The sequence below is a fragment of the Atractosteus spatula genome, chromosome 8, assembly GCF_055471065.1.
Source record: "Atractosteus spatula isolate fAtrSpa1 chromosome 8, fAtrSpa1.hap1, whole genome shotgun sequence".
Classification (NCBI taxonomy): Eukaryota; Metazoa; Chordata; class Actinopteri; order Semionotiformes; family Lepisosteidae; genus Atractosteus; species Atractosteus spatula.
Window position 1 is genome coordinate 115,549 of NC_142713.1, and position 26,599 is coordinate 142,147.

The 26,599-nt window shown below is 54.4% G+C and overlaps 2 protein-coding genes across 3 annotated transcripts; both read right to left on the reverse strand.

Annotated features, from left to right (window-relative positions):
- Nucleotides 1-110: 110 nt before the first annotated feature.
- Nucleotides 111-9,931, reverse strand: tspan4b (tetraspanin 4b). 2 transcript variants are annotated; one of them, XM_088923380.1, is made up of 8 exons: nt 8,573-9,931; nt 4,535-4,604; nt 2,875-3,066; nt 2,501-2,575; nt 2,093-2,188; nt 1,899-2,012; nt 1,248-1,331; nt 111-1,009 (listed from the first exon to the last, which is right to left on the reverse strand). In XM_088923380.1, exons 2-8 carry the CDS (start codon nt 4,601-4,603, stop codon nt 941-943), a joined length of 699 nt encoding a protein of 232 aa, XP_088779506.1. In that variant the 5' UTR covers nt 4,604; nt 8,573-9,931; the 3' UTR covers nt 111-940. The 2 variants fall into 2 exon arrangements, with proteins under 2 accessions (XP_088779506.1, XP_088779507.1); XM_088923381.1 differs by having other exon boundaries at nt 6,468-8,575.
- A 6,925-nt stretch (nt 9,932-16,856) lies between these two features.
- Nucleotides 16,857-24,828, reverse strand: LOC148828916 (uncharacterized). The gene is made up of 13 exons (XM_088923527.1): nt 23,553-24,828; nt 23,212-23,357; nt 22,523-22,704; nt 22,322-22,369; nt 22,119-22,235; nt 21,947-22,032; nt 21,784-21,898; nt 21,536-21,697; nt 21,245-21,408; nt 20,385-20,589; nt 19,873-20,144; nt 18,230-19,005; nt 16,857-17,879 (listed from the first exon to the last, which is right to left on the reverse strand). Exons 1-13 carry the CDS (start codon nt 24,714-24,716, stop codon nt 16,982-16,984), a joined length of 4,335 nt encoding a protein of 1,444 aa, XP_088779653.1. The 5' UTR covers nt 24,717-24,828; the 3' UTR covers nt 16,857-16,981.
- Nucleotides 24,829-26,599: the final 1,771 nt, after the last annotated feature.

Consider the following 26,599-nt stretch of genomic DNA (forward strand, 5'->3'; position numbering starts at 1 on the left):
GACCAGTGATCTCTGGGTACAAGAAAAATACCTTTAGCTATATGTAGATTTAAGTCAACACAGCAGTTACTCAATATGGTATCCAAACTGAGAATGAAAACTGACAAAGAGTGTCATCTTTTTTTTCCATTTTATTGTTTTATATGAATGATAAAGAATTATTAATAATAAAGTATTCACGGCGAATGATATAGCTAAGGTGGCTTACATAACGTACGCTGGCAGGCTGTCATGAAGGCTCGTCCTGTCGTGCTGCTGGCGGGAAGCTAGAGGCAGAGTCCTGTGCACTGCGAAGAGCTCGTTGCTGTGTGTGGGGGTGCCGGCACCCCAAGGGCAAGGTGTTCCCCGCTGGGCAGCCAGGGACCTGACTCCAGGCAGCAGGGGGCAACGTCTCTGGGCCCAGCGCTGCTGGTGGCTCTCAGGGTCTCCGGGAATGAAGGCTGGTGGAGGGGTTTCCTCTGGGCTGGAGACCTGCACCCTCCTGTGCGGGAGATGGGGGCACCCCCTGCACTTGTGAAGATCTGGGGCACCCCGGGGTGGGGGGGGGGGTGATTCCACCTGTCCCTCAGAGTTTTTTTGGGGGGGGGAGTTAAGTTTCAGGCCTGGTGTGGCGTGAGCTGAACAGGGTCCCATGCACAGCATCGCTGACCATTAGGGGGCGCTATATATGGTCCAAGGTAGATTGTGTCCAGCCTGTGCTGGGGGCCACTAGCCAAGGTTCCCAGTGGCCCCGACATTCCCATAGCGCTGCTGGGACAAGCGGCTCCTCAGATGCAGCCCGCGCTCACACGGCGTTCAGAAGGAGGATGGAGCTAATGCCCACTCAGCACTGCAGCGATCCAGGGGTCAGAGAGGGGTCACAGCCGCAACAGGACGGGGAGAGAGAGAGGGGACACACACGAACACTCATCCCTCCAGCAGTGACGAGCTCTACTCTCTCTCAGTCCAGGTATTTCTCTGCTCTCAGGATCTGACAGTACATCAGCAGAGAGAAGCCCAGAGCCAGCACCTGCAATACAGACCGATAGACTGACTGCTGGCCAGAGCACACAGGGCCACCAACAGACACAGCTGCGCTGACAGACAGGGACAGACTCAGGAGCAGCTGCACTGACACTGACAGACAGGGACAGACACAGGAGCAGCTGCACTGACACTGACAGACAGGGACAGACACAGGAGCAGCTGCACTGACAGACAGGGACAGACACAGGAGCAGCTGCACTGACAGACATATTCAGAGTTACCTGTACAATTCCGATACAGATCACAAAGACCAGGACAGGCTTGTTATTCTTCACCAGCCAGTCTTTTGCCTTCTGATAGCAGGCCTGAGCAAGACAGAGAAGGTCAGGAACACCCTGAGCCAAGAGCACCAGCCCCAGTTCTGCCAGACCCCCCTCTCATTGAGCCCCCGTCCTGAGACACGGACCCCAGCGAGCTGCAGACCTGCTGCCCCGGCCTGCCCCGCCCCATCACCCCTGACGACAGATCCCAGCGAGCTCCAGACCTGCTGCCCTGTCCCATCACCCCTGACGACAGGGACACCAGCGAGCTCCAGACCTGCTGCCCCACCCCACCCCATCACCCCTGACGACAGGGACCCCAGCAAGCTCCAAACCTGCTGCCCCGGCCTGCCCCACCCCATCACCCCTGATGACAGGGACCCCAGCGAGCTCCAGACCTGCTGCCCCGTCCTGCCCCGCCCCCCGTCACCCCTGACGACAGGGACACCAGCGAGCTCCAGACCTGCTGCCCCGCCCCATCACCCCTGACGACAGGGACCCCAGCGAGCTCCAGACCTGCTGCCCCACCCCACCCCATCACCCCTGACAACAGGGACCCCAGCGAGCTCCAGACCTGCTGCCCTGCCCCCCCATCACCCCCGGCAGCCTGACCTCGTCCCAGCCGTCCAGGCAGGGGTCAGCATCTCCGCGGCAGCAGGAGGGCGGCAGGGTGCTGTTCAGGACGGGGTGCCAGTCGGTCTTGTTCGACACCCCGCAGCACTTCAGCTGGAACAGAGCACAGACAGGGTGAGCCCCCACACTGCCAGGACGAGGGGCCGGTGCCTCTGTCTCCTCCCCCTCCTCACCATCTTCTGGACGTTGTCCCAGGACCCTTTCAGCCCCTCGTTGTGTTTGTACTCCTTCATCCCCTCCTTCAGCTCATCCTGCGCTTTCCTGTCCAGCTGAGAGACGGACAGACAGATGGACACAGGTGAGCAGAGAGAGGACCAGTAAAGGACAGACAGACCTGGTCTCTACAGATCTGCAGTGAGACAGACAGAGGGACAGACAGACCTGGTCTCTACAGATCTGCAGTGAGAGAGACAGAGGGACAGACAGACAGACCTGGTCTCTACAGATCTGCAGTGAGACAGACAGAGGGACAGACAGACCTGGTCTCTACAGATCTGCAGTGAGAGAGACAGAGGGACAGACAGACAGACCTGGTCTCTACAGATCTGCAGTGAGACAGACAGAGGGACAAACAGACTGACCTGTTCTCTGTAGACGTGCAGTACGATAGTCAGAGTGACTTCAGTGAGGACAAGGAGCAGCAGTATTGTGAAAAACTGCCACAGGAAACAGGAAGGACAAGTTTTTATTGATCTCACATTGTGATCATCCTCATATGTAACCTCATAGTAATACACCATCATAATAGCTTTGTATTAATAATCTAGTATTAACAGTATGTCTATGAATAATTATCTCATGCATCATAACATCATATTAACAACAAATCACTGTAAATGACTGTGAATCGTATTCAAGAGAAAAACCAGCACATGATGCTTCAGGAACTCGTGATCTCACTGCAGTTACCCTCCTCAGCACAAGGGGGCGCCAGGGTTATTTTGCCTCGACTCACCGTCAACAGCAGACAGCGCTGCTCCTTCAGTGCCCCCAGGCAGCCCAGGAAGCCCGTCACCATGGTAACGCCCCCAGCCACCAGCAGCAGGTTGGCCGCGGAGATGGAGGGGAAGTAGAAGGGCAGGCTGGCGAAGTCAGCCTGAGTGAAGGACAGCCAGACCCCCACGCCAAACAGCCCGCAGCCACCCAGCTGGACAGGGGACGGGGGACAGGGGACAGGGGACAGGGCGGGCTCTGTGAGAGGCTGAGAGGACTTCACAATGGAGATCCTGAAAACACGGATCACTTGCACAGCCGGGCTCTGCTACTGGAATCGCCGCGGTTAACCCAACAACAGTAGTGTCTTACCTGGGATTTGAACACACAACCTCCCAGTTGAGACACTGTGCCACACTGGAAGGGTACAGTGTGACCCAGACTGGACCAGTGATCTCTGGACTGTAGGGGTACAGTGTGACCCAGACTGGACCAGTGATCTCTGGATTGGAGGGGCACAGCGTGACCCAGACTGGACCGGCGATCTCTGGATTGGAGGGGCACAGTGTGACCCAGACTGGACCGGCGATCTCTGGACTGTAGTGGTATAGTGTGACCCAGACTGGACCAGTGATCTCTGGACTTTGGGGTTACAGTGTGACCCAGACTGGACCGGCGATCTCTGGACTGTAGGGGTATAGTGTGACCCAGACTGGACCAGTGATCTCTGGACTTTGGGGTTACAGTGTGACCCAGACTGGACCAGTGATCTCTGGACTGTAGGGGTACAGTGTGACCCAGACTGGACCAGTGATCTCTGGATTGGAGGGGCACAGTGTGACCCAGACTGGACCGGCGATCTCTGGATTGGAGGGGCACAGTGTGACCCAGACTGGACCGGCGATCTCTGGACTGTAGGGGTATAGTGTGACCCAGACTGGACCGGCGATCTCTGGACTTTGGGGTTACAGTGTGACCCAGACTGGACCGGCGATCTCTGGACTTTGGGGTTACAGTGTGACCCAGACTGGACCAGTGATCTCTGGACTTTGGGGTTACAGTGTGACCCAGACTGGACCGGCGATCTCTGGACTTTGGGGTTACAGTGTGACCCAGACTGGACCAGTGATCTCTGGACTGTAGGGGTACAGTGTGACCCAGACTGGACCAGTGATCTCTGGATTGGAGGGGCACAGTGTGACCCAGACTGGACCGGCGATCTCTGGATTGGAGGGGCACAGTGTGACCCAGACTGGACCGGCGATCTCTGGACTGTAGGGGTATAGTGTGACCCAGACTGGACCGGCGATCTCTGGACTTTGGGGTTACAGTGTGACCCAGACTGGACCGGCGATCTCTGGACTTTGGGGTTACAGTGTGACCCAGACTGGACCAGTGATCTCTGGACTTTGGGGTTACAGTGTGACCCAGACTGGACCGGCGATCTCTGGACTTTGGGGTTACAGTGTGACCCAGACTGGACCAGTGATCTCTGGACTGTAGGGGTACAGTGTGACCCAGACTGGACCGGCGATCTCTGGACTGTAGGGGTACAGTGTGACCCAGAACAGGGGTGCTTTAACCCCAGTATGTGTATGAACCCTTCTTTCTCTCTTTTAGGCCTATGAGAAACAGAAACACGCTCAGGCCAGTGAGGAGAAACTAATTCCAGTGATACTTACCCAAAAGATGAGGTTGAAGATGAACATCAGATATTTAACACAAGAGAGACACCCTCTGGACAGAGCCATCCTGAGAGAGGAGAGGAGGAAAACGACAGATATTGAAGAGGGTTCACCAGGCCGGGCGAGCTCAGAACCAGCCTCCAGCACGGCAGGGATTCAGCAACACTGCTAAGCTCCCAGCAGAGCTCTTCCGAAACACAGCAAAGACAAACAGAGAAGCTTCTAATCACCAGGTAGGCCAGAGAGAGTCAGGACTGGGGCCTGTCTGGGCCAGCAGGGCTCCCATCTCACCCTGCTTCTCTTCTGCAGTGAGCAGACTCACACCAGCAAGTGAGGATGCAGGGAGCAGGAGCTCAGAGGCACAGGGGTACAGGGGTACAGGGCATCTTTCCAGAAACAGTGGGGCTCAGATCTTTACATCAATTAACTACTAGTGACCAAGCGGGCCAGATGGGCCGTTTGACTGCTCTAAAGTTTCTCATTTGCATTTGCTCGAGGGATTAAGGTAAAATGGTGTTAAATGGTCACAACAGCTCACAGCTTCGATACTCCTGAGACAAACTAATTTCATCCCTTCAACAGAGAACAATGAGCTTCCTTCACCTCCTAACGCGGGTCTTGTGTTTTCTGCAGTGATTCATCTGTCCAGCCTGTCTCGGAGTTATTAATAGAGCGGTGTGACCCCTGACCCCTCATTGTGTTGGGACAGGAAGTGCTGACAGCGTGTTGACTGCATCCTGCTCTACTGCTCTGGGGTAGATCTGCTCTGCTGCACTAGTGCTCGCCTTGGGCATGTCACTGGACTTCACTGCACTTTTCCCCACTTTTACTGCACGATCTGGTGCTTCCTGTGCTGCTGCAAATATTATGATGAAAGATAGAAGAAAAATATGTATGTTGTGTTATTCAGCAATGTTCAGGTGAGTGTTGATCAGGTGTGTTGTTCAGGTGAGTGTTGATCAGGTGTGTTGTTCAGGTGATTGTGTTGTTCAGGAGCGTGCAGGTGTGTGTGTTGATCAGGTGTGTTGTTCAGGTGATTGTGTTCTTCAGGAGTGTGCGGGTGTGTGTGTGTGTTGATCAGGTGTGTGGTGATCATTTGAGTGTGTTGTTCAGGAGTGTGCGGGTGTGTGTGTGTGTTGATCAGGTGTTTGTTGTTCAGGTGATTGTGTTCTTCAGGAGTGTGCGGGTGTGTGTGTGTTGCTCAGGTGAGTGTGTTCTTCAGGAGTGTGTGGGTGTGTGTGTGTTGCTCAGGTGAGTATTGTTCAGGTGAGTGTGTTCTTCAGGAGTGTGTGGGTGTGTATGTGTTGATCAGGTGAGTGTTGTTCAGGTGATTATGTCCTTCAGAAGTGTGTGTTGATCAGGTGAGTGTTGTTCAGGTGATTATGTTCTTCAGAAGTGTGTGTTGGTCAGGGGAGTGGTGTTTAGGTGTGTGTTGTTCAGGTGAGTGTGTTCTTCAGGAGTGTGTGTTGGTCAGGCGAGTGGTGTTTAGGTGTGTGTTGATCAGGTGAGTGTGTTCTTCAGGAGTGTGTGGGTGTGTGTGTGTTGCTCAGGTGAGTGTGTTCTTCAGGAGTGTTTGGGTGTGTGTGTGTTGATCAGGTGAGTGTTGTTCAGGTGTGAGCTCTCCAGCTGAAGCATGTTTTCACAGGTGCAGTTAACTCCAGCGCTGCACTGCAGGTGCCCCCTAAGTCAGATTCCCACTCCAACCCCAGTTCCCTCGTGAGGCTGTATGTACAGGGCCTCAGTCAAGCGTGATCCTGAAATTAATACAAATAATAAATGCAATATAATTCTCACTCATTTTTGGTTAATTTCATATATACACTACATATACAAGTGATCATAAGTATTGGGAAACATTCACTTTTAGTCAACTTCAATGTGTAAAATCAACATTTGAATAAATGTAACTACAATAACTCATTGAACTCACCAATTTTCTATAATAACTGAGATGCTTTGTTACACCTCTGCTGCAACCAAATTCTTGGTATTCCCAACTTCAGTTTTGTTTTCAAGGATGCAAAATCCCTCTGTATGTTTCAGGTCATTGTTGTGTGGCAGGGTGGACTGCAGCCAAGTAAGAATGTATAAGTAATAAAACCCAACGCCGGTGTAAACTTTAGAGTTCATTCTGCTGCTACAGTGATCAGAACATTGGAGTGAGTCACTTCCAGAGGCAGTCATGACTTTACCTCCAGCAGGTGTGTAGACATGACCTCCCACAGGTGTGTGGACATGACCTCCAGCAGGTGTGTGGACATGACCTCCAGCAGGTGTGTAGACATGACCTCCAGCAGGTGAGCGGACATGACCTCCAGCTGGTGTGTGGACATGACCTCCCGCAGGTGTGTGGACATGACCTCCCGCAGGTGTGTGGACATGACCTCCCGCAGGTGAGCAGACATGACCTCCAGCAGGTGAGCAGACATGACCTCCCGCAGGTGTGTGGACATGACCTCCTGCAGGTTGGGCACAAGACGATCTGCAGACCCTTGCTTTCTTCAGCCTTTACCTCACTTTGGTGAAGGTTGATCTTGGGCTCTTCTGTCCATCAAACTTTGTTCCAAAACTCTCCTGACTCATCTTTGTACTTCTGAGCAAATTCCAGTCTGTTGTTTATGTCCTGGGAGCTGATGAGAGGTTAGAACTTGCGGTGCAGTCTGTGCAATTCTGCTGTCTCTGTCCTCTGTGAGCAGTAGATTCTGGCACCTTCACCGCAGTGCTCAGGGGTGGTGATTTTACTGACAAGTGTTTTAGTGTTTTCCTTGACAGCTCTGATACTTTCTATGAGCTCTGCTGTGTTTCCTTGGCTGATTGGTAATTATACCTGCGGTTTCTTTCTTCTTCAGTAGATTCCAAATTGTTGAGGGAGGAATGCACAGTTGTTCTGATTGAGCTTTTCTAACCTTCCAGCTGTACAAATGCCTACTTTTATTTCACAGAAAACTCTTTGGTTTTCATTTTGTCTGTGAGCTCAGGACTCCAGACACTGAAGTCAGCCCGAGGCAGGCTGATCAGAGCTTCACAGCTCGTTTGTGAGACTAATTACCCAACAACAAACACCTGACCAACAAGACACAGCTGCCAGCCCATTGTCCCAGAACTCCTTCTCCTTCAGCATGAAGTAGCTCAAGACTATTTGATTAACTGCCTCTCGAGGGAAGCTGTGTGAGACACAATTACCTCAGACCTTGCTGGCCAGTACTATTGAAGAGCACTGTGTGTCTTGAAACTTCATCAGTGCACAGACTGCACACCAGCGCTGCCCATGTCTCTGTCTGTAACAATTTACTGCCTTGTCTCTCCTTCTCCTCTCACTCCTATCCTCCCATCTCTCTCCTACCCCCCTCTCTCTCCTGTCTCAATTTCTATTTCAACACAACATCTACAGACATTTAAAGAAAAAACACATCATAGGACATTTACATACATCACACGACATCATTTTCTCTCTCTCCTCTTCCTCTCCTTTCTGCATTCAGTTCAATTCAAGAAGCTTTACTGGCACGACCAGTGAATAAACCAGTGTTGCCACAGCAAGTATACAAATACAATTAACACACGATCTACAGACATTTACAATACAGACACAACATAATACATTCACATACAAACATATTGAGCATTACTGGGAGACAAGCTCACTGTTCCTCAGGCTGGGACAGGAGATCACATACTGGGCTGCCAGTTCAACTGAGTTCCCTCCTCCCTCTCCCAGTAGGATTGGGACCCGTTGTGATTCTGGCAGGTGTGGGAACTCTGGGATTAGAATTCTGAGTTTAGGGAAGAATGTTTCTCTAATCCCAGAGTATCTGTCACAGTGCAGTAGGAAGTGCACCTCTGTCTATATTTCTCCCCGCTGGCAGTGGGAGCACAGCCTGTCCTCTCTGGACAGCCAGGGCTGGGTGGCCCGTTTCTCTCTCCTTTCCCCTCTCCTCTCTCCTTTCTCTCTCTTCTCTTGTTCTCCTCTTTCTTCTTTCTCCTATTCCTCTCCTCTCTCTCTCTTATTCCCCTTGCCCCCTCTTGGTTTCTTACCTGGAGTGGGGAGAGCTCAGATTCCTGGGAGACGCGGTGCGGAGACTCAGACAGGCTCTGGAAAATTCCCGGATTCGGAGCACAGTGACGTCCCTGGCAGAGCTGCGGCTGCTCTCCCCTCTCTTCTCCTCCCCCTGGGTCTCCTGGGTCTCTGGGCTGAACTCCTCTCCCCTCTCCTCTCCTCCCCCTGGGTCTCCTGTGTCCCTGGGCTGAACTCCTCTCCCCTCTCCTCTCGTCTCCTGTCTCTCTGTGCTGAGCTCCTCTCCCCTCTCCTCTCCTCGAGTCTCCTGTCTCTCTGTTCTAAACTCCTCTCCCCTCTCCTCGAGTCTCCTGTCTCTCTGTGCTGAGCTCCTCTACCCTCTCCTCTCCTCTCCTCGAGTCTCTCTGTTCTAAACTCCTCTCCCCTCTCCTCGAGTCTCCTGTCTCTCTGTGCTGAGCTCCTCTCCCCTCTCTGTGCTCCCTCTCCCCTGTTTCCTGTCAGCCGGAATGTGACTCCTGCAGGAACTCCCTCTCTCTCCTGGCCTGGCTGCTCCCCCCTCCTCTCCTCCGCCGAGCTGCCGCAGCCTTAGTCTGCTTCTATACTGACAGCAGGCAGGTCTCCCCGTCGATGGCTTCCAGATGTGCCAGAGTCTGATCCCTGTCTCTTGCACAATACTGCCTTCATGGGGCATGCAGGAGCTCTCTGGGAATTCTTCTCCTCGGAACAAATAAAAAACTATCTGATCAACGCTCCCGAAAACTTCCCCAAGTCTCCTTCCGCTTATTTCTCTAAGTTAGAAAAGGGAGGAACAGATTCCGAAGGGGAGAAGAATAGCTCTCTCAGCCCCCCTCCTCCGGCCCCCTGGAGACATTCCTGGGCAGCGGGCACTGAGGGAAGGAACTGGACCCCCCTCCGTTTCCTGACAGTCCTGCCGGAGCGGAGAGAGGGAAACACGCAGGGAGGAACCGAGAGAGAGAGAGGAGAGAGGGGGAGAGAGGGGGAGAGAGAGGAGAGAGGAGAGAAGGAGAGAAGGAGAGAAGGAGGAGGAGAGAGAGGAGAGAGAGGAGAGAGAGAGGGGAGAGAGGGGAGAGGCGAGAGAGGCGAGAGAGGCGAGAGAGGAGAGGAGAGAGGGAAACACGCAGGGAGGAACCGAGAGAGAGAGAGGAGAGAGGGGAGAGAGAGGAGAGAGAGAGGGGGAGAGGGGGAGAGAGGAGAGAGAGGAGAGAGGAGAGAGGAGAGAAAGGAGAGAGGGAGGGAGAGGGAGAGGAGAGAGGGGAGAAAGGAGGGAGGGGAGAAAGGAGAGAGGGAGAGGAGAGAGAGGAAAACAGGCAGGGAGGAACCGAGAGAGAGGAGAGAGGAAAGAGAGGAGAGAGGGGAGAGAATGACGAAATTCAGACACTGTTGGACACATTCCTAAACACTTCGTATCAAACCTACAAATTAGGCATAAAAACTAAATCGCCTATTTCACAAACTAGCATCAAAATCTAAATCTAAAACTAAATAAAAAAACTACCAAAAAACAAAAGCAAAAGAAAAGTGGTTTGATACGGAGTGCAAAAACATCAGAAATGCACTACGAAAAGTCTCAAATGAAAAACACAGACAACCACACAACACAGATCTGCGGCTCAGCTACAGTGAAACGGTTAAACTTTACACACACACACACACACACACACACTGAAAAAGAAAAGAAACACATACATAAACAAACAACTTGCAGAAATTGTGGAGTCACTAAATCAGAACTGTTTCTGGGAAAAGTGGAACAATTTAAATAAATCAAAACCAGAAAAAGTGGCCATCCAAAATGGAACACTCTGGCAAACATACTTTGAAAATCTCTATCAAAAGCTCCCAAATACAAATCAATCAGACCAAAACACCATTTATGAAAAACTCGAAAGTTTGGAATCGGCTATCAAAGACAACCAAAACCCCTTAGACTCCCCAATCACTGAGCAGGAGCTACTGGACAAACTCCAGGCCCTCAGACCACGCAAAGCCTGTGGCCAAGATGGAGTCAACAACAAGATGCTGAGACACAGGAGCTCAAAGTTGCAACAGGCCCTGCTCAAACTCCTCAATCTCATCATGACAGCCGGATGTTTCCCCGAGGCCTGGAACCAAGGACTGATCACGCCCATCTATAAGAGTGGAGACAGACTCGATCCCAACAACTACCGGGGCATCTGTGTGAACAGTAACCTGGGGAAGGTATTCTGCAGTATCCTGAACACACAAATACTGGCCTTCCTTACCGAACACTGTGTCCTGAGCAAGAGTCAGATTGGCTTCTTACCAGATCACCGCACATCTGATCACATTTACACCCTACACACACTGATAAACAAACACGTCCACCAAAAACACAAAGGAAATTGTTTTGCCTGCTTTGTCGATTTCAAAAAAGCTTTTGAATCGATTTGGCATGAAAGATTGTTTTATAAACTACTCCAAAGTGGCATAGGGGGCAAAGTGTACGACATAATTAGATTAATGTATTCAGAGAGCAAATGTGCAGTGAAATTTGGAAACAAAAGGACCAAATTCTTCACCCAAGGCCATGGGGTGAGACTGGGCTGCAGTCTGAGCCCAACACTGTTCAAATCTATAGCAACGAATTAGCAGGAATGTTGGAGCAGTCTGCAGCTCCTGGTCTCACACTACATGACACAGAAATCAAGTTCCTGCTCTATGCAGATGACCTGGTCCTGCTGTCTCCCACAGAACAGGGGCTGCAGCAGAACCTGGCACTGCTGGAGCAGTACTGTCAGACCTGGGCACTGCCAGTCAATCTGGACAAGACCAGAGTTATGGTTTTCCAGAAAAAAGCCAGACCTCAGGGAAACAGGTACAAATTCACACTTAACAACAACACATTGGAGCACACATCCAGCTACACATATCTCGGTCTCACCATCAGCTCATCTGAGAGTTTTGACCTGGCAGTGAAGGCACTGAGGGAGAAGGCACTCAGGGCATTCTACGCAATAAGAAGGAGGCTCTTCAACATCAACCCACCAACAAGAATCTGGCTCCAAATATTTCAAAGTGTAATCCAACCCATTGCCCTATACGGCAGTGAAGTGTGGGGTCCCCTCACACACCAGGATTACAATCAATGGGACAAACACCCCACAGAAACCCTGCACACGGAGATCTGTAGAAACATCCTCCATGTGCAGAGAAAAACACCTAACAACGTGTGCAGGACCAAAATTAGGCCAGTACCCACTATTGATAAACATACAGAAAAGAGTATTTAAGTATTGGCTACACCTAAAAAACAGCAACCAAAATTCCTACCACCACAAAGCCCTGCTGAGTCAAGAGCTGAGCCCAAAACAGAGACCCTGAGCCAGCTGGTCCTGAGGCTCACTGACCTGAGCCACACCGACACCAGCCAGCCTCAGGACAGCACTGCTAGAGCACCACAACCCAGACTCCACCACATCACAGCACAACACACACAACACACAACCAGCCTCAGGACAGCACTGCTAGAGCACCACAACTCAGACTCCACCACAGCACAGCACAATACACACAACACACAACCAGCATCAGGACAGCACTACTAGAGCACCACAACTCAGACTCAACCACATCACAGCACAGATCAAACAGCAATATCTCACACACTGGGACACACACACACAAACACAACATAAACTGGAATGCTACAGAACCCTAAACAGACAATACACACTAGCCGAATATTTGACCAAGATAAGAAACAACAAAAAGGAACAGAGCCTGACTAAGTACAGCCTCAGTGACCACAGCCTGGCCATAGAAACTGGACACAGGCTGACCTGACTGCCCAGAGAGGACAGGCTCAGTGACCACAGCCTGGCCAGAGAAACTGGACACAGGCAGACCTGGCTGCCCAGAGAGGACAGGCTCAGTGACCACAGCCTGACCAGAGAAACTGGACACAGGCAGACCTGGCTGCCCAGAGAGGACAGGCTCAGTGACCACAGCCTGGCCAGAGAAACTGGGAGACACAGGCAGAGAGGACTGCCCAGAGAGGACAGGCTCAGTGACCACAGCCTGGCCAGAGAAACTGGACACAGGCAGACCTGGCTGCCCAGAGAGGACAGGCTGTGCTCCCACTGCCAGCGGGGAGAAATAGAGACAGAGGTGCACTTCCTACTGCACTGTGACAGATACTCTGGGATTAGAGAAACATTCTTCCTTAAACTCAGAAATCTAATCCCAGAGTTCCCACACTCTGTGATCTCCTGTCACAGCCTGAGGAACAGTGAGCCTGTCTCCCAATAATGCTCAATATGTTTACAGTATATGTAACTATTTTATGAAATGTCTGTGTTGTAAATGTCTGTAATACGTCTGTAGATTTTATTTTACTTTTATTTTTATTTTGTTCCATGTTAATTTTATTTTTATTTGCTTTGGCAACACTGATTGTACCCATCGGTCATGCTAATAAAGCACCTCGAACTGAAAAACACTGGCTTCAGCCATTTCCACTGCTGCGACTCGGAATGAAACTGTGAGAGTGGCTTCCCGGACCTGCACAGGGCCTGGGGTGCGCGTAGAGAGGGGAGGGGGCTGGAGAGAGTGAGGAAAGGGGGCAGACTGAGACAGAGGATCACAGGGAGTGAGTGCATTTATATCAACATTCAGATGTACTTTATATCTATTTACTGTACATCAGACTCATGTTTTGCGCTAAATATTTCTATGCAAATTTGTGTATATGCGGTCGGCCACGAAAAATAATTGAACAATCAAATAATGGGGGAAACTTCACAGGTTCAAACCTGGCGTGACACTCCTGAGCTACAGAGTGTAGAGCACGGTGATGCTGCCTCTTTTATGCAGGATCGCTCCCAACATGGATCGTAAACTGAAAACAATTACAAAGGGGGAAGGAAGAATAATATTTCATGTATTTTTCAGAATACGTTAAAGTACACATACTAACACACTTACAATTGATTTTACTTGTTGAAAGGCTGGACGTTCTCATTATACATGATTTTGGGTATAGGTGCTACTGTATGTCAGGAACCTACCTACCGCATAAAACGTGAGTCTACTGCACAGACAGTAGTCCTTGTGAAATTGCTGGATTTTAAATCTGAGAGAAAAACATTGCCAACCTTTTTGGAGAGCTCCGTCGTTCAGCTACGAATTAGCATCGTCAATGTCCATTAATCCGTTGACACGGTGTTCAGAAAATACCTTGTTGGGAGATAATCATACAGTAACAACAGATGTTTGGTGTCGTAGTACGAAGCCAGGTCTTAACAAAAGATTGGTTTTTAATTGAAGTACTGAATAAAACTAAACAAAACAATAATTTACCCTTCAAATAATATATAGTCAGAATTCAGTTTTTAAGTGTCCTGGCAGGTCTATACACGCTGGACTTCAGTATTTTCAGTTTACCGGGGATGTCTTCAGGGTGCTGTGCAATAGACGCAGGCAGATCTGGAATATTGCTGTAACGATCCACAGACATCCACAGTGATCCGGACCTCCGACCCGGAGCTGGGATCAGTGGGATAGAGATGTCCTTGTCCTTAGGTTGTCCCCAACGAGAAGCCGTTCATCCCATCTCGCTCGTCCGGTCACGGTTGCTGACTGACCGGAAGATCCCAGCTGTGCTTCCAATGGCTCCTCCCACTGCGGCGACTGCTGCTCCAGGCGGGTCCGACATAGCGCCCTGCGCAGGCCAGGCTTGTCCCTTGGCCCTTCCCTGGAACCGGACACACAACCTGGGTCGCAAGCAGGAGGCGCTCTTACCCCCCTCCACCAAGGCTGGACCCGGGCCAGCTGAGCCCGCCAGACCTTGCTGGACCTCGGTGCGGACGAGACGCCACTGTGACCCCTCTCTGGAGTCCCAGACACCATTCTTACTGGGGAAACAGTGCCCTCCGCTGAGCACCACTGGTATGACACCAGTGACTGCTTAGTCCCTGTTTACTGTACTGGACTCTCCAAAACACACCCTTCCAGGAATACCAAGTTTAAAACAACACATCAAGGACTCAGTGATCAACACAGTATTAACTTTAATTGGCTAAAACCCTAAAAATGGATCTGGACTGCTGATAAAACCCGTTACATCCTCAGCATTAAGACTTGTAACTTGTAAAGACTTTTCTTCACAAAGCCCCAGCATGGTACACAGCCCCCCATTCGGTGTCAGTCCAAACCTTTAGGAAACACATTCAGATTCAAGCCAAATAAATGAAAAAATAAACCATTATTACACTGAAGTGGCTGGGTTGCTTCCTCCTGGATATGTGTCTGTATGCACCTGTCTGGTGGAGTCTCAGGTGGATCTCAGGAAGATCCCGAGGTGGGACAGAGGACTGAGGGCTGGTGGACAGAGCTGGGGGACAGGGACAGAGCTGCGTGACTGAGGGCTGGGGGACAGGGACAGAGCTGGGGGAGAGAGCCGAGGGACACAACTGAGGGACAGGGATGTCCCTTAGGTGGACAGCGAAGTCCTGAAACCCCTCCTAGCACCCCCTGTCCCAGAGAGCATCGCCAGAGAGCTCCAGGGAGATGAGTAGGGGTGTGATGAGTGTGTGGGCCTGTACTGTCCTCCACTGTACTGCTTATATCACACTGTCTATATCATACTGCATTGAACCTATATTGTCCTGTCTACATTGTTACAGCACTATCAAAACTGTACTGTTAGTGTCTCGTTAATATTTTACTGCACCATCTATATTGCAGAGCGACTATTGTACTCTATTGTGTAGTCTATACTGTCCCGTATTGTACGTCTGTATTGTACTGACTATTGTACTATATGTTGTCTAGTGTACTCTCCATATTGTACAGTATGATGCCTACATTATACTGCATTATACCTACATAGTAGTAATTGTCTTGTTACAGCACTGTACTGTCATTGTAGTGTCGGCTGTCAATATTTTACTGTACTGTCTATATTGCACTGTGGAAACCTGTACACTGCCAATGTAGTACTGTATTGTCACTGTACAGCACTGGGTCTATACTGTTACTCTCTGTACGATACTCTATATATTGTACTGTTAGTGTAGCCATCTCTGTTACTGTACAATATTGTCTCTGTACATTGTACTATAGGCATGTGTGCAGTGCCTATGTTGTAATATATCTGTACAGAACTGTCTGTATTGAACTGTATTGTCTCTGTACAATATTGACTCTACATGGTTAGTGTATATGGTATTATGTATACTGTACAATACTATCACTGTATAGTACTGTCAAAACTGTTGTGGTCTATATTGTACTATGGGTGTCTGTACAGTGCCTATATTGTACTGCACTGTCTCTGTACAGTACTGTGAATATATTGTACTATATTGTTTCTGTACAGTTCTGTGTATATATTTTACTATATTGTCTCAGAACAGTACTGTCTGTACTGTTAGTGCTGTGGGGGTCCGTACAGCGTCTACACTGTGTTACGAACTATGCAAGTACAGTCATTTGAGCGGATGGAGGAGTAAGATTTAGTTAATAAAAAAAGAAAGGTTTTACCTTCCTTCGAAACCTGTATTAGCCATGGTTAACAAAACGTTTCAGAGAAGCCGAACACAGTCCACAGGGGAACAACAGGGCAGCTCCTGGGCTGCTCAGTTTGCAGTGACAATGCGGATCGCAGTCGAAACCTCTCGCGTCAGTGAAGTCAGAACAGCTCCAGCGATTTACCAGCTCCCAGATAGGAGTTACAGCACACAGATACGTGTATTTATGAAAACAAAGGGGTTTCTGTACCCTAATCTGTCCAGCACCAATCTGAAAGAGGAGGATCTTCCACCTGTCAATAACACCTGCACACGCTTGCTATTGGACAGTGTCGGTAAGTGTGGGTGGGTTTCAGTACATGAGAGACCGGGTCAGTCGAGAGGAGACACAGCTACTGCGTGTTGCCTGTCCACACCAGCCATCTTAGTTTCTTCTTTTGAAAACATGAGTCTCATGTTGGTGTGCAGCAGTGTGCCATACTGTCTCCTCTCTGCAGTGTGCTGTGCTGTCCTGTCCCGTCTCCTCTCTGCGGTGTGCCGTCCCGTCTCCTCTCTGCAGTGTGCTGTGCTGTCCTGTCCCGTCTCCTCTCTGCGGTGTGCCGTCCCGTCTCCTCTCTGCGGTGTGCTGTGCTGTCCTGTCCCGTCTCCTCTCTGCGGTGTGCCGTCCCGTCTCCTCTCTGCGGTGTGCTGTGCTGTCCTGTCCTGTCTCCTCTCTGCGGTGTCCTGTCCCGTCTCCTCTCTGCGGTGTGCTGTGCTGTGCCGTGCTGTCCTGTCCCGTCTCCTCTCTGCGGTGTCCTGTCCCGTCTCCTCTCTGCAGTGTGCTGTGCTGTGCTGTCCTGTCCTGTCTCCTCTCTGCGGTGTCCTGTCCCGTCTCCTCTCTGCGGTGTGCCGACGCCGCCCTTGCCTGCCTGCCCTGCTCTACCGGCGGTGCACCCTGAGGTGCAGCTTGAGGTGCGAGAGCCGGGTGAAGACCCGGTGGCACTCGGCGCAGCAGTAGGGCCGCTCGCCGGTGTGGGTGCGCAGGTGCAGCTTGAGGCTGGAGCCGGTGCTGAAGCTCCGGCGGCAGTGGCTGCAGCTGTAGGGCCGCTCGCCGGTGTGCACGCGCCGGTGCACCTTGATGTGGCCCAGCTGCCGGAAGCTCTTGTGGCAGTCGGGGCAGCTGTAGGGCTTCTCGCCCGTGTGCGTCAGCAGGTGGCGCTTCAGGTCGTTGTTGGAGATGTAGCTCTTGCCGCACTCGGCGCAGGAGAAGAGGTTCTCGCCGGTGTGCAGCCGCTGGTGCGTGCGCAGGTCCGAGCTGCGGGAGAAGCGCCGGCGGCACTGGGTGCACTGGTAGGGCCGCTCGCCGGTGTGCACGCGCTGGTGGGTCACCAGGTTGCCCAGCGCGATGAAGCTGCGGGGGCACTGGCTGCAGCGGTGCACGTTCTCGCCCGAGTGGATGCGCTGGTGCTTGCGCAGGTTCTTCAGCGCCACGAAGGTCTTGTGGCACTCGCCGCAGCGGAAGGGCTTGTCCCCCGAGTGCACGCGCCGGTGGTCCTCCAGGCCCCGCGGCGACGAGAACGCCCGCAGGCACTCGCCGCAGCGGTAGGGCTTCTGCACCGGGGGGCGCCCCGGGCCCGCGCCGCTGGCGGGGGGCTCCTGCGGGGCCGGAGAGAGCGGCCAGGCGGGCGGCTCCCCCTCTCCCGGCTCCGGCTCCGGCTCCAGGGGCTCCTCCTTGATGACCACCGGCTGGATTTCCAGGGACTCCCTGGGAACGTCCTCGGACTCCGGCTCGGGCTGCTCCGCCCAGTCGTCTCCGGAGAGGCCTGCGTCCTGGCTGCTGGACAGACAAACGTTAAAACTCGTCAGGACCGGGAGCTGGCGGGGGGAGCCCCAACACTGCCGCTGCGGCAGGTGCAAGTCAGGCCTGGGGTACCCCTGAGGGGCTCCCTGCGGATCAGAGACGCAATCGCACCCCCTGCTCCCCTGCGGCTCGATGGGACAGAGGCGGCAGACAAACCGACCTCACGTCGGTCATCGGGGAGCAGGAACGTCTACCCCAGAGCCACCCCAGCGTTGCCCACAGACCGCGCACTAACCGACGCCCGACAGGGGCGTCCTCACGGGCAGTTCCGTGGCCAGGACCAGTACCGGTACCGGCTCTCAGATTCGCGATAGCGTTGCCCTTACCCAGACCCCCCTTCCGGGACCTCAGCTCCGTCGTCGGCAGGCGGGAGGCAGGCGCTGCTCGTCGCCACCCGGCCTGCTCCTCCGCCGCTGGCCCCGGGCGCGAGGGCAGGCTGTCCGCCCGCCGGGCAGAGGGTGCAGCCGTGGGGCGGCGGCCCGGCGTGGGTGTGCAGGTGGCGCTTCAGGCTGGAGGAGCTGGTGAAGGTCTTGGCGCAGACGGCGCAGGCGTAGGGCCGCTCGCCCGTGTGGATGCGCCGGTGCTTGTTCATGGAGCCCAGCTGGGTGAAGGTCTTGCGGCAGACGGGGCAAGCGTAGGGCCGCTCGCCCGTGTGCACGCGCCGGTGCTGCTTGAGGTTGTGCGAGCGGTCGAAGGTCTTCCCGCAGTCGGGGCAGGTGTAGACGCGGTCCGGGCCGCTCCCAGTCCTGTAGCTGGACACGTCCTCCTCCAGGCAGCTGTGCAGCGCCAGCTCGTAGCCCTCCTCCTCCTCCTCCTCCTCCTTGATCCGCACGTGCAGGACGTCCGCCAGCTCCACTCCGTCGTCAGGCCCGCCCTCGCCGCAGTCCGCGCTGTCGGACTCCGGCCCTGCAGGACGGCCCGCACTGGACTCTAAGGGTTCTGACTCGCTGTCCACAGGGCCGGGCTCATGCTTGACGATGCCGTGGCCCAGTTCGGCCCGCTCACACCAGACCCGGTCGCACTCCAGCTCTCTGGCCTCTTGCTTGACGCGGGTGAGAGCCATGCTCCCTGCTCCTGCTCCGGCTGCTCCCGGTGTCTCCGCCTGCCAGGCACAGAACAGCAGCAGGCGTGAGAGAGCGACCCCTGCACAGACCCAGGGGTCAGGGGGCAGGGGTTAGGGCAAGCAGGAACAGCTTAGACAAGTCAGGATCGGCGCCTGTGGCTGGAGGGCTGCCGGTAAGTATCCCGCGGCCGGCAGAGGAATCCTACTCCGTTTGGCCCCTGAGCAAGACCCTGAACCCCAGCTGCTCCAGGGGCGCCGTATAAACGTCTGACCCTGCGCTCTGACCCCCAACTTCTCTCCCTGTCTGTGTGTCTCATGGAGAGCGAGCTGAGGTCTGCGAAAAGACAGATTCCTAATGCAAGAAACCGTATATGGCCAATAAAGGGATCTATCTTAAAGCTGTGGACTCCTGGTCAGTCTGGGGATGACGGGATGACAACACGCCGATGCGCCGTGTCCCTGCAGACGCTGCTCGCTCTCAAGGGCAGGGAGCGATGTTTAGATCTGACATCATGATTCACAGCAGCGCAAGGCAATTAAGCAACAGTAGTTCATCTCACAAAGGCGTGAGCTAGAGGTGCAGCCCCGCACACTTCACTCCGCTGTACCGGAGACGTTTACCGGACAGGGCGGAGAGGGTCCGCTAAGACCGGGCTCAATGAAACTATGAAACTAACACATAAATAATGTTAGTTACTCAGCACCCTGTTCGGTGGCGTAACCCCGTACGAAAATTTACAGTGAAATGATTTTCATGGCAGGCAGAATTCATGAAAGAACCGTTTTGGCTTGTTTTCGGTCCTAAAGGAAAGGGGGTCTCTTTCTCCCGGGGCCACGGAGAAGTAACAGCCGAGTGTCTCCCGGTCTCGCACGGCGCGGCCCTGAAGAAGGAGATCCTCAGATTACCTGGACGAACCCGTCTCCGGTCACGGCTCCTGCGGCTGAGACCTCCCTTTGTTTATCGCCATCGTCTCCCCCACCTGGCAGCGGGGCGTCCGTCCCCCTCCTCGCTCCGACGGGAAACCCGTGTCCGGTGGATTTCAGTTCCTGCTTCGCGTGGGGACGAGAGAGCAGGGCGATCCTGAGAGACGGAAAAATGTTTGTTTTTCCCTCAGGCTTTTGTGGTGCTGTTGCAATGGCCGGGGTGCTGAACCGCACTTCACTCGCGCTGCGCGCACCTCACGTTCGCCACAACCCGCAAGCCTTTTGAAATGCCGCGTCGTTTCCGGCCCCCGCCGACCCGGAGGGTGGGCTTCGTGACGGGGCTGTCACGGCTCTGGGACCCCGGCTAGAGCCCGGTGCAGCTGCCGGTCCGCGCTGCCCACAGGCGCAACACAGCCGGGCCCCAGCCTAGTCCGCCTGGAAGCGTGAACCCCGGCGAGTAAGGCGCGTTGCTTGTGGGATATTTGCCCACGAACCGTTAAACAGCTTTGCTACGCTGTCAGCAACGCTGGAGCACAGCGACGTCCTGCTTAATGCGAAGGGGTGGGGGGGGGCGGATGACCGGCCGTGCGGTGCACGCCGGGATTTGTAGTCCACAGCCGGCTTCGCCCTGAAGGAGGGAAGCGGGTTCGGTCCGAGTTCAGGACGGGTCTCGGGTTCGGGGGTAAGAGAATCTGTTATCTACTCGAAACCCGAGGGTGTTGGGCAAGCGAGGCCCACAGCTGCCTTCACATTTTTAACTCATCTGACACAGAGTCTAAATCAGGCCACGCCACTCTAAAGAGAGAACTGCGAGAATATTGTTGTGGTGCGACGCTCTGCGGACACATCAGGACAGACCCTGGTCAGCTGGATAATTAACGGCCTTTAATCAGCAGTGGGACATCTGTACTGGGAGGACACCGGCGAGTCCCGGGCCGGTCCAGGAGAGCAGCCGGGGCAGCGCAGACAGAGACTGTGCCCGAAATCAAAGTGGTGCTTTAGTCTGGGACATGGAAATGGCAGCCATGAACCTGGACAGTTTGTGATGCAAACCCAGCTCATTCACAAGGATCTCGTCCTGCTGGTTCTGTATCCCAGAATCTCCCCTGGCAGGCTCTCTGAGGATCCCAGAATCTCACCCGGGTGGTTCTCGAGGGATCTGAGAGCCAGAGTTTGAGATTGCCGCCCAGGTCGCTCCCTCTCCCTGCCCCATGGTGAGGTAGTTCCTGCAGAAATCTGCTGTGGCCATTTACTGAAGAAAAGATATTTGTTGAAAGGATATTTATTAAACATGTTGTGTACACTGAGGTAATGACATCACTCCCCAGTCACACATGGAGTTAAAAGAGCTCACGTCTCTAGAATCTGGACCCACAGCCCAGAACTCCCCAGCCGGACCCACAGCCCAGAACTCATCAGCCGGACCCACAGCCCAGAACTCCCCAGCCGGACCCACAGCCCAGAACTCATCAGCCAGACCCACAGCCCAGAAGTGTAAGCAGAAGGCAGCACTGAGGCCTATCATGTGCAGAAGATAGCACATTATGGGCAACTGCCAACTCAAGAAAAAATCTGTTGATTTCCCAGATGCTCATGGTATTGTCGACTTTCCTTGGAATGACAGAAATGAGCTAAAGTCAGTTACCTGCGACTCTCTGTGTGCAGACACGCTGCCTGCTCTCAGCACAACCCGAGTCAGAGCTGAGCTCGTGTGTCCCGACCTCCGCGCTGGGAACGGCACTGAGGGGAACGGACTGACCCGAGTCAGAGCTGAGCTCGTGTCCCGACCTCCGCGCTGGGAACGGCACTGAGGGGAACGGACTGACCCGAGTCAGAGCTGAGCTCGTGTCCCGACCTCCGCGCTGGGAACGGCGCTGAGGGGAACAGACTGACCCGAGTCAGAGCTGAGCTCGTGTCCCGACCTCCGCGCTGGGAACGGCGCTGAGGGGAACAGACTGACCCGAGTCAGAGCTGAGCTCGTGTCCCGACCTCCGCGCTGGGAACGGCGCTGAGGGGAACAGACTGACCCGAGTCAGAGCTGAGCTCGTGTCCCGACCTCCGCGCTGGGAACGGCGCTGAGGGGAACAGACTGACCCGAGTCAGAGCTGAGCTCGTGTCCCGACCTCCGCGCTGGGAACGGCGCTGAGGGGAACAGACTGACCCGAGTCAGAGCTGAGCTCGTGTCCCGACCTCCGCGCTGGGAACGGCGCTGAGGGGAACAGACTGACCCGAGTCAGAGCTGAGCTCGTGTGTCCCGACCTCTGCGCTGGGAACGGCACTGAGGGGAACAGACTGACCCGAGTCAGAGCTGAGCTCGTGTCCCGACCTCCGCGCTGGGAACGGCGCTGAGGGGAACAGACTGACCCGAGTCAGAGCTGAGCTCGTGTCCCGACCTCCGCGCTGGGAACGGCGCTGAGGGGAACAGACTGACCCGAGTCAGAGCTGAGCTCGTGTCCCGACCTCCGCGCTGGGAACGGCACTGAGGGGAACAGACTGACCCGAGTCAGAGCTGAGCTCGTGTCCCGACCTCCGCGCTGGGAACGGTGCTGAGGGGAACAGACTGACCCGAGTCAGAGCTGAGCTCGTGTCCCGACCTCCGCGCTGGGAACGGTGCTGAGGGGAACAGACTGACCCGAGTCAGAGCTGAGCTCGTGTGTCCCGACCTCCGCGCTGGGAACGGCACTGAGGGGAACAGACTGATTGGCCAGTGAGGTGCTTTTCCACATCCCTGACAGCTGCTTCACCCCAGCAAGCAGCAGCAGAGACTCCAGAAGCATCGGAGGCTCATACTGCTGTGTCCAGCTCCGTGGATACCTGTGGCATCAGCTGTTCAGACCCGTTTCAGGTTCAGGGCTAGCAGCAGCCGGGGCAGGGGCAGGAGCAGGGGCAGTCAGAGGGACAGGTACAGACACAGGGGCAGGGCTGAGGGTTAATCTTAGTTTTAATGCGTGACTGTTTAGTTCATCTTGGCAGGAATAGAAACGAGGTTGATTTCACAACCTGGAGAAGAGCTGCACCACTGAACACAGAATGTAACACAGGCACCCAGGAGAAAGACTCAGGGGTCACACTGAAACAGGGGATACCTGCTTCCCTGCACCCCTGAACTGCCCTGCCTCTCTCGCCTCTCCCCTCCAGAGCCAGCGCTGTTCAGGGACGATACCGGCCGTCCTCGTGTGAAGGAATGGGTTCTATGGGCTGCTTTCAGGTAAATAATAATGAGACTTTATTCACAAACACAGTAACAACCCTGTACAGCGGCGTGCTGGGCTGATACACAGCCCGTCCGGAACACAGGAGCCGGGCTGTTCCAGTGCTCACGGGACAGTCCCGACCATGAGAGTCCTGTCCTCGAGGGGGTGGGGGCGTGTCCCAGTCTGGGCCGACCTCCCTGTTCCACTGTTCCAGAGTCTCCTCTCTCCTGCGGGTCTCCTTTCCCTCTCCGTCTCGTCACTGTTCTTACTCACCTGCAGCGGAGTCACTCCTGTCGCTGAATTGCCTCGATGACTGGAGGCTGCTTCTCCTCTCTGTGCGCCGGGAATGGAGTCTCCCCTCACTGGGGCCTCTCTGACACGCCCGTCTCTCTGGTGCTCGGCACGTTTTCCTCAGGGCCCTCTGAAACTGTACTGGTCCTCTTGGAGTCCCCTCTGTCACTTAGTCACCTCCGTCACCCCACTCAGCTCTGTCCCTGAAGTCCTCTCCATGTCCAGACTCAGCCCCCTCACTGCACTGCTGGTCTGTGTCTCTGGAGACACTGAAGTGAAAGTGATCTCTGCCTCTGGCGTCTCCCCAGTTTCTGGGGTTATCTCAGTCTCTGGCGTCTCCCCAGTTTCTGGCGTCATCTCCGTCTCCGGCGTCTCCCCAGTTTCTGGCGTCATCTCCGTCTCCGGCGTCTCCCCAGTTTCTGGCGTCATCTCCCCGTCTGGAGCTGCCCCAATGTCCGGCATCTCTGGACTCCTCCCCCCCGCCTCCTGCCCCGCTGGCCCGCCCCGGCTGCCCCCCCTCCCGGCCCGGTGGGTCTCGAGGTGCTCCCGGAAGGCGCAGGGCTCGCTGAAGCTGCGGGGACAGCAGGGGCAGGCCCGGGGCGCGGCGCCGCGGTGCGCCTCCTGGTGGCGCTGCAGGTAGAAGGGGCGCACGAAGCCGCGGCCGCACTGCGGGCAGTGGTAGACGCGCCGGCGCTGGTGCGCGAGCCGGTGGTAGGTGATGCCCTGGACGGAGCGGAAGCGCTTGCCGCACTCGGCGCACTGGTAGGGCTTGGCGCCCGTGTGGATGCGCGAGTGCACCTGCAGGCCGCTGGCGCGCGAGAAGCGCTTGCCGCAGTCGGCGCAGGAGAAGCCCTTGTAGCCGGCGTGGCCCTGCTGGTGCCGCTTCAGGTTGTTGAGCTGGTTGAAGGCGGCCGGGCACTGCGGGCAGCGGTAGGGCCGGGCGCCCGTGTGGATGCGCTGGTGCACCTTGAGGTCGTAGGCGCGGCGGAAGCGCTTGCCGCAGTCGGCGCAGGGGAAGGGCTTCTCCCCGGAGTGGATCCGCTGGTGGTTCCTCAGGCTGGCCGGCTGGCCGAAGGCCTTCCCGCACTCCAGGCACGGAAACGGGCCATCGAGGACGCTGGAGGGCGGCCCGGCGCCTCGCCTTCCTCCTCCCTCCTCCTCCTCCTCCTCCTCCTCTCTCTCCTGCTTGATCTGTACGATGTTCAGGTCGGCATAGTCCGTCGCCACCTCCTCCTTCATGGCCACTCGCAGCACCTCTTCGTCCTCTTCCTCCTCCCCGAGTCCCTCCTCCTCCTCCGGGTCCTGGGGCTCCACCTTCACCCGAACCACACTGGCGTCCATCTGGGCTGTCTGGGCTCCTGGAGCGTCTCTGTTGAGCCGCAGTGTCCGGGCAGCGAACCTGCCCTGTGATATAATATCCTCAGGCAGCTGCCCTGCTACTCTGGTCCTCCCTCACCAAGCCCTGAAGGATCTGCCTGCCAGCCGAGACTCGACCGGCGCGAGAACCGGGAGCTTGGCCCTGCTGGAGAGACGGTGTCACGATAATCCAGCTTGATGCAAGAGGAGCCACAAGTTCAGGCAGCTGCTGCCGGCGCCCGATGCCCAGATGATGCCAATCTGCCATCTGTCTGGTAGAGTCGGTAAGAATTCTCTCTCCCTGCAGGGGTGAATCCAGTCTGTACTGACTCACTCAGTGCAGCACTGTAGACACAGGCTTATATCGAGTCCCTGACTCAGGGCTGATGACAGTACTTAAGGATCCACATGGCCTGAGATTCTGTGTCCTCCCCTCACTGTCTGCCCAGTTTTCACGCAGGATTGACCTGTTCGCTCTCTTATGAGATCCCCTGGAAAGCAAATACAAACATGCAGATTATTAAGGATTCAAGGAATGAACAGATGTGCGCGGACACTAACCTTCTGCAAGAGAACAGTATTATTACAGAATAACTGTTACGCTGGTCCACAGTCCACAAGCACGTTATGATACTTAACCATGCTGATACAGTGATACACCAATACACCACACTGTCACATTCACTGACATATTGATACACAACCACACTGTCACATTCACTGATAAACTGACACAAAACCACACTGTCACATTCACTGATATACTGATACAAAACCACACTGTCACATTCACTGATATACCGATACACAACCACACTGTCACATTCACTGATAAACTGATACACAACCACACTGTCAGATTCACTGATATACTGATACAAAACCACACTGTCACATTCACTGATATACTGATACAAAACCACACTGTCACATTCACTGATATACTGATACACAAATGCACCGTCACACCGACACACAGCTACAATGACTACAAGCGAGACACAACAGCGTAAAGTCCCTGAGCTCCGCACCAGACAGGCTGGTTGAAGAGGACCTGTCGCCCACCTGAGCGGCCCGGGGTCGCCTGCTGCTCCCTCGGACACTCGGTGTGGGCGTGTCGTGGAGGCCACGCCATGTGGTTACCCGGGAGTGTGAGATTGGGGTGTGAGCTGCACGGAAGGAAACACACCTGCAGTGCCACCGCAGCACATCTCCTAGCAACATGTCCCCGCCGCTCAGAATGAAAAAGATCTCATCTCCACCCTAGTCTTATATATGAAGTGTCGATCTTATCTGAAGAAATCTTAGCAAATATATAAAACAGCAACAATAATTCTCACCTCAGCTCGTTTTCTGTCGCTGGTCAGCCCGCTGTGCGTCCCCGCCGTGTCCGGCTGGAAACAGCGGCCGCGCACATGGTTCCGGCGGAGCGGCCGCTTTGTGCTTCTGTGTACACAGACAACAAGCCGACACAGATGCAAACTGCAAAGGTAAACTGTGCCAACAGAAAAATAAAGTAGACAAAAGTATAAATACTCCGTATTCTTCTTCTTATCATCACTACTGGATAGGAAGACTGGCCAAGGAAAGCCAGGCAGCTGCTGTTATCGTGCTGGTCCAGTAGGTGGCACCATTCCACGCGGAGAAGAGTTTCCAAGCTAATGTCGCAGTAGGGTGAGGGGATGCACTGTGCTGTAGGAGTACTGTGCTGTGCTGCATTGTGCTGATAATGCTTTTCCTTTTGGATGAGACGTCGATATCTTATTTGGACGTTTGAAATCACACGTCTGTTTGCAAGAGCATCTAAACGCCACTCTGGGCTCTGTACAGTCTGGACTCCCTCAAGTTCCCTTAACCCCCTGGTGCAG

Coding starts and splice junctions, on each gene's coding strand:
- tspan4b (XM_088923380.1), bottom strand. CDS start 4,603: ATGGCTCTGTCCAGAGGGTGTCTCTCTTGTGTTAAATATCTGATGTTC. Junction 2,576..2,874: donor AGCGCTGTCTGCTGTTGACG/GTGAGTCGAGGC, acceptor TTCCTGTGGCAG/TTTTTCACAATACTGCTGCT. Junction 2,189..2,500: donor TGCACGTCTACAGAGAACAG/GTCAGTCTGTTT, acceptor TCCGTCTCTCAG/CTGGACAGGAAAGCGCAGGA.
- LOC148828916 (XM_088923527.1), bottom strand. CDS start 24,716: ATGGACGCCAGTGTGGTTCGGGTGAAGGTGGAGCCCCAGGACCCGGAG. Junction 20,145..20,384: donor CGTAGCAAAGCTGTTTAACG/GTTCGTGGGCAA, acceptor GGCGAACGTGAG/GTGCGCGCAGCGCGAGTGAA. Junction 19,006..19,872: donor CCGGAGACGGGTTCGTCCAG/GTAATCTGAGGA, acceptor TGTGCCTGGCAG/GCGGAGACACCGGGAGCAGC.